This window comes from Procambarus clarkii, chromosome 20 (genome assembly GCF_040958095.1).
Source record: "Procambarus clarkii isolate CNS0578487 chromosome 20, FALCON_Pclarkii_2.0, whole genome shotgun sequence".
In the NCBI taxonomy this organism is placed as follows: domain Eukaryota; kingdom Metazoa; phylum Arthropoda; class Malacostraca; order Decapoda; family Cambaridae; genus Procambarus; species Procambarus clarkii.
This window is the reverse complement of record NC_091169.1, coordinates 28466818-28482219: the sequence shown is the minus strand read 5'-3', so window position 1 is coordinate 28482219 and position 15402 is coordinate 28466818. Positions and strand designations below refer to the sequence as shown.

Below are 15402 nucleotides of genomic sequence, written 5' to 3'. Positions count from 1 at the left end.
ACATGAACAAAAACGTCTTCATGAACGTGAACGTCTACACGAACATGAACGTTTTCATGAACGTGAACGTCTACATGAACGTGAACGTCTTCATGAACGTGTCCGTTACACGAACGTGAACGTCTACATGATCGTGTCCGTTACACGAACGTGAACGTCTACATGAAAGTGAACATCTACATGAACGTGAACGTCTACATGAACGTGATTGGTCTTATATTTTCCGTGATCCAGGTTAGTGTGTACTCACCTAACTGTGCTTTCGAGGGTTGAGGTTCAGCTCTTTGGTCCCGTCAGTCAACTGGTGTACAAGTCCCTGAGCCCATTAGACTGTCATATTTACATCTGAAACTGTGAATGGAGTCTGCCACTACGCTGTCACTTTTAAGTGCATCCATTTGTTAACTACCCTGTGTGAACCAGGCTGTGATTCATACGTCAGGCTGCGAGCAGCCGCGTCCAACAGCTTGGTTGACCAGTCCAGCAACGAGGAGCCCTGGTTGTGGACCGGGCCGCGGGGACATTGAACCCCGAAATCATCACAAGGTAACCGTAAGGTAAGGTAACACTAACATTGATTTGTCTCTGACTCATTTGGTTACTCAATTTTCAAATGCGTTTCTAGTTTGACTTCCAACTATGTTAAACAGTGTGTCCTTGCGTTCCCTGTCAATTCTTTTGAGAATTTTGTATATAGCAATCATGTCTCCCCTAAGATTTTTGTCTTCCACCGATGTGATATTAGATATGGTCTTGTAGCCTTTCCTCTTCACTCATACCTCTTACTTCCCTGGCCAGCCTGGTGGCATACTTCTGCACTATCTCCAACTTCCTCTTGTGTTTGACTTAATATGGACTCCACGCTGGAGTCTCACATTCTAAGATTGTTCTGACTTGTGATATACAAGGTCCTTAATGCCTCCTTGTAGATTTCTGAAAGTAATTCTTATGTTGGCCAACTTAATAGACAAGTGTACCTAATGGTACATTTTTTACCAGTCCCCAGGTCGTTCTTTAGTTCATATCCATTTTGGTACCTTGTGTCCGGTCTCCTGTTCTCTATATATAGTGTCATTACTTTGCACTTTCTTGAATTACACTCTAGTAGCCATTAGTTGGACTGTTCTGTTAATTTGTTCTGATCATGGCATCTAGTCATTAAAAGATATATATCTATTGTCTCTGGAAGATCATTTACATATATCAGAAACAGGATAGGTCAGAGTACTGACCTATGTGGCACTCTGCAGGTGACCCACATCTCAAGATTCAGAGATCTCAACTTGCAGGCCTTCTATATCTCAGGGTGCCAACCAGAGTGCCAACAAGGGTGCCAACCAGAGTGCCAACCAGGGTGCCAACCAGAGTGCCAACCAGAGTGCCAACCAGGGTGCCAACAAGGGTGCCAACCAGAGTGCCAACCAGGGTGCCAACAAGGGTGCCAACCAGAGTGCCAACCAGGGTGCCAACCTGGCATGGCACCCTGGTTAGTCCCACAATATCTCAACAACTGGTGGTACTATAGTGTCAAAATTATAGGTAATGATGTCGCCAGTAGTGGGCGACACATGATAGACAATGCCTCCTTAGAGATTTCTAAAAGCAGTTCTTATATTGGTCAACCTAATAGACGCCACTGATGGTACACTTTTGATATCAGCCCCCAGGTCGTTCTATAGTTCATATCCAATTTGGTACCTTGTGTCCGGTCCCCTGTTCTCTCTATGTACTGTCATTACTTTTCACTTTCTGGAGTTAAACTCTAGTAGCCATTTGATGGATTGTTCTTTTAGTTTTTTCTGGTCATTAAAAAGAATATATCCAATTCCTCTAAAAGATCATTCACATATATCAAACAGGATAGGTCTCAGTACTGACCAATGCGGGACTCCTCGGGTGACCCGCAGCATCTTGTCATTCAAAGATCTCCCCTTGCCGACCATCTATTTCTCAGAGCCAACCAGAGTGCCAACCAAGTTTGGCACCCTGGTTGGTTAGTCCCACAATCCCTCAACAGCTGGTGGAACTATAGTGTCAATAATTATAGCTAATGATACGCCAATAATGGGCGACACCCAGTGACAGTAGTGCCACATGGGAGTGCCACAACTGTGCCATCATGGTGGACATACAATAATGTGTGTCTTGGCGGTACAAAATACAGGGCTCAAATAAACTCACTAACAAGGACCAAGTTATATTTAACTATACAAATTTGATTTCGCTAATATTTAAGAAAACCGGGAATGATAAATATATAAGGCAAGAGTGTAGGGCTGAAATTCACTTACATTAATCACAATCAATTAATAACTCCCACATGCAAAGTTTACTAACAGTAAATTACTCCATAGTAATATCACAATAAGATTAAGAAATATCATTATGAATGCAATCACAAAAATCCCTCATCAGATATATATCATATATGGATATCAATATACTAAATAGTACTATAAAATATAACAAACGATCCCATAAATATACCATCAAATATTAAGACTAGTTTGAACTTAGTAACCGGCATTTAAAATATATTTGAAAATTAAGCATTATTACTAAAAAAAATAACTCCTGTAACTCCCCGAAGGAATATAATACTAGACACAACTCACCAAACAGGGAGTCAAAAGCAAACTTGAGAAATCTTAAGAGCGCAGCAAAGTAGGTCTGCTCCCTGAGCGTTGCCGTAGCACACTGAGTCTGGTAGCACAGTGATATTTTCAAGAACCCTCGCAAGTCCACTTGTAATATTCTTTATTATAATGTTTTAATGAGGATAAATATGCCACTAATGCAAGAAGAAACAAACTGTCTGTTCAATTCAGTTTAGACATTTGTTTATGACGTAAATATGAAATGTGAGTTTTATCAAACGGAGCTGTTTATGGGGCGGAGTGAACAATGGAAGGGTCAGGCGGTTAGCCCACTGATTCCTCGTAGTCATCAATATGACAAGTTGGTAGTTTATAGCATTACAGAATATCATAAGATATCCCCACAGACAAGATATCCTAACCCATTGACTGTTATCCTAACATGTACACTAGCATAAGTGCTACACATAAACATAGGGACATAAATATAGGGATCGGGACGCCACATATTAAGTTTGACGGACACAAATAACCAGCAGAAGACTTATTACTATTAGCATCTTCACTAACAACAATTAATTACAATTTTGCCTAATCTGAGGAATGCAATTAGGTCTTATTAGAGTGAAGATAATGCTAGACTGGCAACCTTCCTGGGAGTGATCCTGCCTCCCTCTCTTCACATATTTACAACAATACACATCTTTCTCAAACTCAGCCATTTTAGACCCCATAAGATTATAATAATTAAGGTAACTGCAGGACTCTTGGCCTATACAAGGCAGCTCCATATTTATATTCAGTCTTACTCATTCACATGTCTAACCTACGCTTGAAACAATACTGCCACCCATCGTCTATTATGTTACCAAGTAATTTGTTTCATAAATCAACAAGCTTATTGCCAGGCTTGTATTTACTCCTGACTTTCCTGATAAACTCCTTCACTGTTGTCCCAAGATCATGGGACCAGTTTGGAACATAATTTAGCTCTGTCCATGTCATAACAGTTGTGAACATGGGTGGCAATTGACCTCTTGACAACCGAGTTCTCGGTATACCCCATCTAAGGTTTCAACACATATAACAAGACCATTATCAGATCTAACTTTCTGCTAGAAATCTGGGAAAGGATTCCCAGATTTAAACCTCTGTGGTTTAACATTTAAAGTTTTTTAACAAGAATAAAAAAGGATTACTAGATCTAAACTTCTGTGGTTTAACATTTAAGGGTTTATCAAGTATAGTAAAAAGACTTCCAAATCTAACCCTCTGTAGTTTAACTTTTAAGCAGAGTATTGGTATATAATATGATTTATTTTAAATGCTTTAATAGTAACATTTGGCACTTTGGCTGACACCAGGACTGGCACCAGGACTGGCACCAGGACTGGCACCAAGACTGGCACCAGGACTGGCACCAGGACTGGCACCAGGACTGGCACCAAGACTGGCACCAAGACTGGCACCAAGACTGGCACCAAGACTGGCACCAGGACTGGCACCAAGACTGGCACCAAGACTGGCACCAAGACTGGCACCAAGACTGGCACCAAGACTGGCACCAGGACTGGCACCAAGACTAGCACCAGGACTGGCACCAAGACTGGCACCAGGACTGGCACCAAGACTGGCACCAAGACTGGCACCAAGACTGGCACCAGGACTGGCACCAGGACTGGCACCAACACTGGCACCAGGACTGGCACCAACACTGGCACCAGGACTGGCACCAACACTGGCACCAAGACTGGCACCAACACTGGCACCAGGACTGGCACCAAGACTGGCACCAAGACTGGCACCAGGAATGGCACCAAGACTGACACCAAGATTGGCACCAAGTGACTGTAGAAGCTGACGCCGGATGCTGGAGCCGGATGCTGGAGCCGGATGTTTCTCCTGTCACATCTCTATCAATCTGCGGAAAAATTGAAGATCTCTGTTAAGCATGTAATTTGTAGGATATGTGGACCTGCGGGCGGCTGCAAGCAACAGTCTGATCGATCAAAGTATCACCAAAAAAATAATCACACAATGTTTTCCCAAACCTGCCCTTGTGAGTATTGGAACTCTTGAAACCAGCTTAAGGTAATCTACAGGTTCCGAGTGTGAGGGGGGGGTGTCTTTGCAACGTTGTTATGGTGTGGTGAACAATATGGCAACGTTGTTATGGTGTGGTGAACACTATGGCAACGTTGTTATGGTGTGGTGAACAATATGGCAACGTTGTTATGGTATGGTGAACACTATGGCAACGATGTTATGGTGTGGTGAACAATATGGCAACGTTGTTATGGTGTGGTGAACACTATGGCAACGTTGTTATGGTGTGGTGAACAATATGGCAACGTTGTTATGGTATGGTGAACACTATGGCAACGATGTTATGGTGTGGTGAACAATATGGCAACGTTGTTATAGTGTGGTGAACAATATGGCAACGTTGTTATGGTATGGTGAACAATATGGCAACGTTGTTATGGTGTGGTGAACAATATGACAACGTTGTTATGGTGTGGTGAACACTATGGCAACGTTGTTATGGTGTGGTGAACATATAAGAACAGTGTTATAGTGTGGTGAACAATATGGGAACTGATGTATTGAAGAGCAGGGAGCACACACTCCCGGAGAGACTCAAGTTGTCACCCACAGACAGTCACAGTCAGACAGTAACAGACAGACAATCAAAGATAGACAGTCACAGACAGACATACTTGGGAGTGGACATAACACCTAATCTAACTGCTGAGGCACATATAACTAGGATAACGACAACAGCGAACTCTACACTGGCAAAAGTTAGAACATCATTCAGAAACTTAAGTTAGGAGGCATTTATGGCGCTTTACACTGCCTACGTGAGGCCAATCTTAGAGTATGCCGCCCCAGCGTGGTGCCTCCTACCTGAAGAAATACATAAGGAAACTGGGAAAGGTTAAGAAGTTTGCGACAAGACTCGTCCCAGAATTGCGAGGGATTGGGCATGAAGAGCGACTGAAGGAACTGTACTTGACGACGCTAACAAAAAATGGAGGGAGCGGAGAGATATGATAGCGACATATATAATGCTCATAAGGACTGATAGAGTGGGAAAGAGACGAAATGTTCACACTGAATATCAAAGGAACAAGGGGGCAAGGGGGTTGAAGCTGGAAACTCAGATGAGTCATGTAGATGTTATGAAAAGGACAGTTGGGAAAACCTGTCTAAGGAAGGTATCAGAAAGGAAAAGGATGGCTGGCAAAGAAGGAACTATGATGAGATGAGAAATTCCTAATGGGAATACCATGGGAAACAGAACAAGGAAACATCTGTACAAGATATGATCGACTACGTCACCCAGAAGTGCCAGGAAGCTGCAGACAGGTTTATTCCGGTCCAAAAATAGAAAACTAAAAAGCATCAGAAGAATCCATGGTTCAGTAAGGCATGTAAGGAAGCAAACTTATTAAGTTCAAGATAGACAGAGACTACAGGACGACTTGGACAAACTGGAGGAATGATCAAGAAAATGGCTAATAAAGTTTATCTCAAGTGTAAAGTAATGAAACTAGGTGAAGGGAGCCGAACACAAGGTGCCATCTGAGTGGTGAAATCCTTTAAGATTCAAGTAGCGAGAAACATCTGGGTGTTTGGTATCACACCGAACCTGCCCCCAGAAGCCCATCAAACAGATATCATATGCGGCGTATGTTACATTGGCCAACATAAGAACTGCTTAGAAACTTGTGAACCACATATTTTTGACCAATTCCGAGGTATGCAGCTCCGGCCTGTAGTCCATACCTAGTTTAAAACGGGAACAAGTTAGAGAAGATTCAGAGGTATGCCACCAGACTAGTCCCAGAACTGAGAGGTATGAGTTACGAAGAGAGGCTCCGGGAATTAAACCACACATTCCTGGAAGACAGAGGAGTTGGGGGGGGGGGGGGGGGACATGATCACCACCTACAAAATTCTCAGGAATTGATAGGTACAAACTATTTAGCATGGGCAGAACACGAGCAAGGCGACTCAAGGGGGAAACATAGTGCTCAAATGAGCCAAAGAGACATTAGAAAGAATTTTTTCAGTGTCAGAGTTGTTAACAAATGGAATGCATGTAACACCCAGGACCTCCCCCCCCCCCCTTAGAGTTCACACCCAGGAAAGCCTTCTCCAAGAGGTCAGCCCAGATGACCTCCGGTTTATCTTGTATATTGATTAAAAATTCCTGGGTTAGTCTTAGTCAGCATAGTTTCAAATATGTAATATTTCATGCAAGGAAATTAGACTCCAGATTCTTATGTGTAAACATCCTTGGATCTGCCCCTTTTGGCCAGGTCAGAGGTCAGTCACACACGTAATTAATAACTCCTCTCTTGAAGAGTGTATGGTGAATTTCAAAAAGCTTGTTTGACATTCACCATACACTCTTCAAGAGAGGAGTTATTAATTACGTGTGTGACTGACCTCTGACCTGGCCAAAAGGGGCAGATCCAAGGATGTTTACACATAAGAATCTGGAGTCTAATTTCCTTGCATGAAATATTACATATTTGAAACTATGCTGACTAAGACTAACCCAGGAATTTTTAATCAATATACAAGATAAACCGGAGGTCATCTGGGCTGACCTCTTGGAGAAGGCTTTCCTGGGTGTGAACTCTAAGGGGGGGGGGGGAGGTCCTGGGTGTATGCAAGGAAATTAGACTCCAGATTCTTATGTGTAAACATCCTTGGATCTGCCCCTTTTGGCCAGGTCAGAGGTCAGTCACACACGTAATTAATAACTCCTCTCTTGAAGAGTGTATGGTGAATGTCAAACAAGCTTTTTGAAATATTTCTTGAGTGTTTGTACACTTTTGGTGGGTAGCAACAGCAGATCTCCCCCTCCCCCCTGTGGGGAGTTGTATATAGAGGGCCTGTAGGAACATAGGAAGGAGAGAGGGCGGTACACCGGGATCGAGAACGGGGCTGTGAAGAACATCTCAGCCAGGGAGAGACAGATAGCTTAAGGTAATGTGTGTGATCTCTGAGTCTTTGTTCCATGTCCAAATTTCTTAACTTTTTGCCAGTGTTAGGATAGGATTTATAATTGGTGATTGACATAATTTTGGTCTCAATAAACTTACGTGAAATTTCCCGTCTGTGTCAATTGTTGAATCCTCTTAGCCTTTTGGATATAGTGGCTGACAACCGTTTACAAAATTATGGACAGTCATAGAAAGTACTCTCCAAGTCAAGCAATGTTTCTTGCCTCGTTGCTTGATATAGTTTCAATGGTCAAAGGCAGATGGTGGCAGCGTATTTAATCTCTGTGTTAGCATTTCCTTATTGGCAGTGTACCTTTGGTTCCGGTGTAACCATCATATGTCAGCTCATAACAGTGTTATCAAGTGCAACCGATGAGGAAGTGTTACTCAGGATAGTTTAGTGTTCCATTATAGTGGTGTTCCAGTATAGTGGTACATTTTAGAGTGGTGTTACATGCATTAGGCAGTGATGTGGTGAAGGCTGACTCCATACACGGTTTCAAGTGTAGATATGATAGAGCCCAGTAGGCTCAGGAATCTGTACACCTGTTGATTGACGGTTGAGAGGCGGGACCAAAGAGTCAAAGCTCAACCCCCGCAAGCACAACTAGGTGACTCCAGACAGTCACATGCAAACTGTCACTTGCAGACCACACAACCACACAGACAGACACATAACATAGAACGTCACCTGCTATGTGCCTGATGACGCAGAGAACAGCAGAAGTTACTACGACATCCAGCAGACAGGCGGCCAGCACAGCGCCCAACACCGCCGTCACCCCCTGCTGCAGCTCCTGCTGCTCAGGGCAAGCTGTGGGACACTGTGAGGTGTTGGACACAGGTGGTTCTACAGGGCGGGAGTTACCCCGAGGCCTCCAAGTTCCTGTCGGATAGTCTGAATATGTTCGAAATGTTAATTACACCATAAACAAACATATTTGCTTGTTTGCAAAGCTCATCAAGACTAGTTATCTCTAGCTACATAAAAGTATTACACTAAAATTTAGTACGCCTTATCAAATTTTAAAAATTAAAATATTTTCTTCAGTAATTTTGATATTCAATTTTTTGCTCCTTTATAACATATAACAAAATTCCAATAATGGTCGTGAATTATTACAGACCCAAAGACTTTACAAAGGTGCTTGTGTATTACCACCACGTAGTGAGACTGACAGAGGTCAGTGGTCAAGTGGTGCTGGCGGAGGACAGCTGTCAACATGACCACTGAGCCTGGAAAGTGTGGCACAAGTGGAGAAAAAATTATAACACTTTTATTATCTTTTGTAACTTTTCTCATTTACAGAGAGGTACAAAAGTCTACACAAAATCCTAAATAAATATTACACAAATTACAGGAGAATTAAAATAAAATGGATATTGTAAGCACTCCTGAGTACACTGAAACAATAAATATCATAGCAATCACAGAAACATGGATATAAAACAGGGAACTATTAACAGAATATCGAATTAAGTTATATTAACACTGAGAGTTTAGACGAGGAACTGGAATAGTCACTTGGCTACAACAGCACATCTTGAAATCCATTACATTATACTCTTTTCCAGAATCCATCTACCCTTTCCGAATACCCAAGAACCCGCTCCCAGTATCCGACAACCCGCTCCCAGTATCACACAATCAGTACAACACATTCTGTAACAATCAATAACAATCATCAGATAACAGGATATAACACATCCTGTTGTCTGATGTTTTCCAGACTTTTGCTCTGCTGTTTTTGCTTTGATTTCATCTATAAGACCATAGAGTAATAAGCAGCGACCTCGCTGGGTGTGGTGGTACTTGGCTGTTACAGTGTTATACTGACCTGGGTGTGGTGGGACTTGACTGTTACAGTGTTATACTGACCTGGGTGTGGTGGTACTTGGCTGTCACAGTGTTATACTGACCTGGGTGTGGTGGGACTTGGCTGTCACAGTGTTATACTGACCTGAGTGTGGTGGGACTTGGCTGTCACAGTGTTATACTGACATGGGTGTGGTGGGACTTGGCTGTCACAGTGTTATACTGACCTGAGTGTGGTGGGACTTGACTGTCACAGTGTTATACTGACCTGGGTGTGGAGGGACTTGTCTGTCACAGTGTTATACTGACCTGGGTGTGGTGGGACAGGGCACACATAGAAGTTAATGATGTTATTTGTCGTCACCAACAATGCCCTCACGTCGTCTCGTGTGTACTGCTTTTCCTTACTGTTGTCCCCGCAGTGACCCGCTGCTGTTAGTCTGGAGTTGTTCACTTCCTGCAACAACATTAGAACAGGTCACTAACATTCACTCAGTGTGACCTCTTCACAAGTCTCTACGAGGGTCAATATTGTGTATATATATAAATATCTAGTGACTCTAAGGCAAGATAATGTTGACCAAGAGGCTCCAGGACTGTAGGGACGCTGGTGGTGTGAGAGAGAGGAGAGGGAAGGTCACACTGACCTACCTTTACTGCCTGTGTCAGCCGGACTCTACACCAGCTGGTATTGTCCTCATCGTGGCTACTGGAGCTGTGCCCGTTACGTCCCTTCTGTGTGGGGGTTCTCTGCTTGATGTTAACCCTCAAGGGATCTGAATGTTCTCCCTTGGTGGTCACAACAGCGATTTGCACCTCACTCTCACGCTCCTGAAAGCTGAACCACAATTCCAGCTTTTTCTGGTCCTCTGGTACAGATATAATTTCTTCATTATCATTGGCGGCATAGACCCGGCACGGAGGCTCACCTGTGGGAGAGACAGCTGAGCTAAGTAGAGGAGTGGTAGAAGGGAGGATAAAGGTGGGAAGGGAGGATAATGGTGAGACGTTAAGATAAAGGGGAAGTAAGGAAAATAAAGGGTAGGATAAATAGGAAAGTAAAGAGAATCAATAGGAGGATAAAGAAGGTAGGATAAAGAGGAAAAAAGGGATATAGGGGATGAGAGGAGGAGGATTAAGAAGGATAAAGGGAAGAGAAGGGCATAAGTATTCAATATGCATAATGAATATTTTTAATATACGCCATGTATACCTGTTCCATAAACACCATGTATATCTATTAATACCAACTGTGCACAGGGACGATGTATACCAACTGTGCACAGTGCCGGTGTATACCAACTGTGCACAGTGACGGTGTATACCAACTGTGCACAGTGACGGTGTATACCAACTGTGCACAGTGACGGTGTATACCAACTGTGCACAGGGACGGTGTATACTAACTGTGCACAGGGACGATGTATACCAACTGTGCATAGTGCCGGTGTATACCAACTGTGCACAGTGACGGTGTATACCAACTGTGCACAGTGACGGTGTATACCAACTGTGCACAGTGACGGTGTATACCAACTGTGCACAGTGACGGTGTATACCAACTGTGCACAGTGACGGTGTATACCAACTGTGCACAGTGACGGTGTATACCAACTGTGCACAGTGACGGTGTATAGCAACTGTGCACAGGGACGATGTATCCCAACATTGCACAGTGACGGTGTATACCAACTGTGCACAGTGACGGTGTATAGCAACTGTGCACAGGGACGATGTATCCCAACATTGCACAGTGACGGTGTATACCAACTGTGCACAGGGACGATGTATACTAACTGTGCACAGTGACGGTGTATACCAACTGTGCACAGTGACGGTGTATACCAACTGTGCACAGGGACGATGTATACCAACTGTGCACAGTGACGGTGTATCCCAACTGTGCACAGTGACGGTGTATACCAGCTGTGCACAGTGACGGTGTATCCCAACTGTGCACAGTGACGGTGTATACCAACTGTGCACAGTGACGGTGTATACCAACTGTGCACAGGGACGATGTATCCCAACATTGCACAGGGACGATGTATCCCAACTGTGCACAGGGACGATGTATACCAACTGTACACAGGGACGATGTATCCCAACTGTGCACAGTGACGGTGTATACCAACTGTGCACAGTGACGGTGTATACCAACTGTGCACAGTGACGGTGTATACCAACTGTGCACAGTGACGGTGTATACCAACTGTGCACAGGGACGATGTATCCCAACATTGCACAGTGACGGTGTATACCAACTGTGCACAGTGACGGTGTATAGCAACTGTGCACAGGGACGATGTATCCCAACATTGCACAGTGACGGTGTATACCAACTGTGCACAGGGACGATGTATACTAACTGTGCACAGTGACGGTGTATACCAACTGTGCACAGTGACGGTGTATACCAACTGTGCACAGGGACGATGTATCCCAACTGTGCACAGTGACGGTGTATCCCAACTGTGCACAGTGACGGTGTATACCAGCTGTGCACAGTGACGGTGTATCCCAACTGTGCACAGTGACGGTGTATACCAACTGTGCACAGTGACGGTGTATACCAACTGTGCACAGGGACGATGTATCCCAACATTGCACAGGGACGATGTATCCCAACTGTGCACAGGGACGATGTATACCAACTGTACACAGGGACGATGTATCCCAACTGTGCACAGGGACGATGTATACCAACTGTGCACAGTGACGGTGTATTCCAACTGTGCACAGTGACGGTGTATACCAACTATGCACAGGGACGATGTATCCCAACTGTGCACAGGGACGATGTATACCAACTGTGCACAGTGACGGTGTATACCAACTGTGCTCAGTGACGGTGTATCCCAACTATGCACAGGGACGATGTATTCCAACATTGCACAGGGACGATGTATACCAACTATGCACAGGGACGATGTATCCCAACATTGCACAGGGACGATGTATCCCAACTGTGCACAGGGACGATGTATACCAACTGTGCACAGGGACGATGTATCCCAACTGTGCACAGGGACGATGTATACCAACTGTGCACAGTGCCGGTGTATACCAACTGTGCACAGTGATGGTGTATACCAACTGTGCATAGTGACGGTGTATACCAACTGTGCACAGTGACGGTGTATACCAACTGTGCACAGGGACGATGTATACCAACTGTGCACAGTGATGGTGTATACCAACTATGCACAGGGACGATGTATACTAACTGTGCACAGGGACGATGTATCCCAACTGTGCACAGAAACGATGTATCCCAACTATGCACAGTGATGGTGTATACCAACTGTGCACAGTGACGGTGTATACCAACTGTGCACAGTGATGGTGTATACCAACTGTGCATAGTGACGGTGTATACCAACTGTGCATAGTGACGGTGTATACCAACTGTGCACAGGGACGATGTATACCAGCTGTGCACAGTGACGGTGTATACCAACTGTGCACTGAACCACAGAGGGAGACTCGTGGAGCGTTGCCAAACCCTTTGGACTTGACCTTTGGACTTGACCTTTGGACTTGACCTTCTATCCAAGAACATAATAATATACATTGAGAACAATTCCATTACATTATATGTAATGGAATTACATATAATTCCTCGTCAGCCAGCTGAGGCATTGAGCAGTGAACATTTCCTAAGGATTCAGGTTGAACAGTGAACATTACCTAAGGGTTCAACATGAACAGTGAACAGTACCTAAGGGTTCAACATGAACAGTGAACAGTACCTAAGGGTCCAACATGAACAGTGAACAGTACCTAAGGGTCCAACATGAACAGTGAACAGTACCTAAGGGTCCAACATGAACAGTGAACAGTACCTAAGGGTCCAACATGAACAGTGAACAGTACCTAAGGGTTCAACATGAACAGTGAACAGTACCTAAGGGTTCAACATGAACAGTGAACAGTACCTAAGGGTTCAACATGAACAGTGAACAGTACCTAAGGGTTCAACATGAACAGTGAACAGTACCTAAGGGTTCAACATGAACAGTGAACCGTACCTAAGGGTTCAACATGAACAGTGAACAGTACCTAAGGGTTCAACATGAACAGTGAACAGTACCTAAGGGTTCAACATGAACAGTGAACAGTACCTAAGGGTTCAACATGAACAGTGAACAGTACCTAAGGGTTCAACATGAACAGTGAACAGTACCTAAGGGTTCAACATGAACAGTGAACAGTACCTAAGGGTTCAACATGAACAGTGAACAGTACCTAAGGGTTCAACATGAACAGTGAACAGTACCTAAGGGTTCAACATGAACAGTGAACAGTACCTAAGGGTTCAACATGAACAGTGAACAGTACCTAAGGGTTCAACATGAACAGTGAACAGTACCTAAGGGTTCAACATGAACAGTGAACCGTACCTAAGGGTTCAACATGAACAGTGAACAGTACCTAAGGGTTCAACATGAACAGTGAACAGAACCTAAGGGTTCAACATGAACAGTTATCTTGAGGTTATCTTGAGATGATTTCGGGGCTTTTTTATTTAGTGTCCCCGCGGCCCGGTCCTCGACCAGGCCTCCACCCGCAGGAAGTAGCCCGTGACAGCTGACTAACACCCAGGTACCTATTTTACTGCTAGGTAACAGGGGCATAGGGGTGAAAGAAACTCTGCCCACTGTTTCTCGCCGGCGCCTGGGATCGAACCCAGGACCACAGGATCACAAGTCCAGCGTGCTCGGCCGTCTGCTCGGCCGACCGGCTCCTTTTTTACAGTACCTAAGGGTTCAGCAAGAACAGTGAACAAGTGGAATGAGGTGATAGCGGAGGTAGTTGATGATACCTTGATACATAGCTTCAAGAGCAGGTATGATATGAAACAAGGGGAGTCGGGAGCCATTGTAATATGCGACCGCCAGCTGAAAGGCGGAGCCCAGGAGCTAACTCTGCTCTGTTAAAACATTCCGGGGAGTATACATAGATATACAAAGACACCACTAACCAGGAGACGGTTCCTGAGACGCCGCCACCACCACCACCACCACCAGTAGTGTGATGGTCGCCCTCATGCTCCTGTCTGGTCCACCCAACGGTCCTGGAACTGGTCTTAACAATGGTCCGAGTACTTGTGAAGACTCTGGTCTATGTGGTCCTGGAACTGGTCTTAGCAATGGTCCGAGTACTTGTGAAGACTCTGGTCTTTGTGGTCCTGGAACTGGTCTTAACAATGGTCCGAGTACTTGTGAAGACTCTAGTCTATGTGGTCCTGGAACTGGTCTTAACAATGGTCCGAGTACTTGTGAATACTCTGGTCTATGTGGTCCTGGAACTGGTCTTAGCAATGGTCCGAGTACTTGTGAAGACTCTGGTCTATGTGGTCCTGGAACTGGTCTTAACAATGGTCCGAGTACTTGTGAAGACTCTGGTCTTTGTGGTCCTGGAACTGGTCTTAACAATGGTCCGAGTACTTGTGAAGACTCTAGTCTATGTGGTCCTGGAACTGGTCTTAACAATGGTCCGAGTACTTGTGAATACTCTGGTCTATGTGGTCCTGGAACTGGTCTTAACAATGGTCCGAGTACTTGTGAAGACTCTGGTCCGGACACTTGACACTGGTCCTGAGAATAATTCCACCACTGGACCAGACAACACTACTGGCACCAGTAACTACCCGGGTGTGCCAGACAGTGCCACGGCTGCGTTGTTACTGCCAACCGTCGCGGTAGGCACTATCACTGACAGGACGTCCCGCCACGGCAGGATCTCACTCTGTCATCAACTCTCTTAGTATAAACGTTACGCTGATAAGTATTCTTGCCTTAACAGATTGGGCATATATTTTCCTTGATCCAAGTGTATGTGTACTTGCCTAGTTGTACTTGCGGGGGTTGAGCTTCAGCTCTTTGGTCCCGCCTCTCAATCGTCAATCAACAGGTGTACAGGTTCCTGAGCCTACTGGGCTCTATCATATCTACATTTGAAACTG

The 15402-nt window shown here is 44.7% G+C and overlaps 2 protein-coding genes across 2 annotated transcripts; one reads left to right on the top strand and one right to left on the bottom strand.

Annotated features, from left to right (window-relative positions):
* The first annotated feature begins 162 nt into the window (after positions 1-162).
* On the top strand, positions 163-4445 carry LOC123751864 (putative per-hexamer repeat protein 5). The gene is made up of 3 exons (XM_069328057.1): positions 163-234; positions 1306-1486; positions 3934-4445. The coding sequence occupies exons 1-3, from the start codon at positions 163-165 to the stop codon at positions 4443-4445; spliced, it is 765 nt and encodes a 254-aa protein (XP_069184158.1).
* Positions 2185-15147, bottom strand: LOC138366638 (uncharacterized). The gene is made up of 5 exons (XM_069327819.1): positions 14419-15147; positions 10086-10363; positions 9744-9891; positions 8310-8516; positions 2185-4518 (listed from the first exon to the last, which is right to left on the bottom strand). The coding sequence occupies exons 1-5, from the start codon at positions 14483-14485 to the stop codon at positions 4514-4516; spliced, it is 705 nt and encodes a 234-aa protein (XP_069183920.1). The 5' UTR covers positions 14486-15147; the 3' UTR covers positions 2185-4513.
* Positions 15148-15402: the final 255 nt, after the last annotated feature.

Bases quoted from the DNA above. Each gene is read 5' to 3' on its own strand.
- LOC123751864 (XM_069328057.1), top strand. From the start codon at position 163: ATGAAAGTGAACATCTACATGAACGTGAACGTCTACATGAACGTGATT. The intron at 235-1,305 runs GTTAGTGTGTAC...TCTATATCTCAG, and splicing joins TTATATTTTCCGTGATCCAG to GGTGCCAACCAGAGTGCCAA. The intron at 1,487-3,933 runs GTTAGTCCCACA...ATGCTTTAATAG, and splicing joins CAACCTGGCATGGCACCCTG to TAACATTTGGCACTTTGGCT.
- LOC138366638 (XM_069327819.1), bottom strand. From the start codon at position 14,485: ATGAGGGCGACCATCACACTACTGGTGGTGGTGGTGGTGGTGGCGGCG. The intron at 10,364-14,418 runs GTTAGTGGTGTC...TCTCTCCCACAG, and splicing joins GTCTCAGGAACCGTCTCCTG to GTGAGCCTCCGTGCCGGGTC. The intron at 9,892-10,085 runs GTAGGTCAGTGT...ATGTTGTTGCAG, and splicing joins GGCTGACACAGGCAGTAAAG to GAAGTGAACAACTCCAGACT.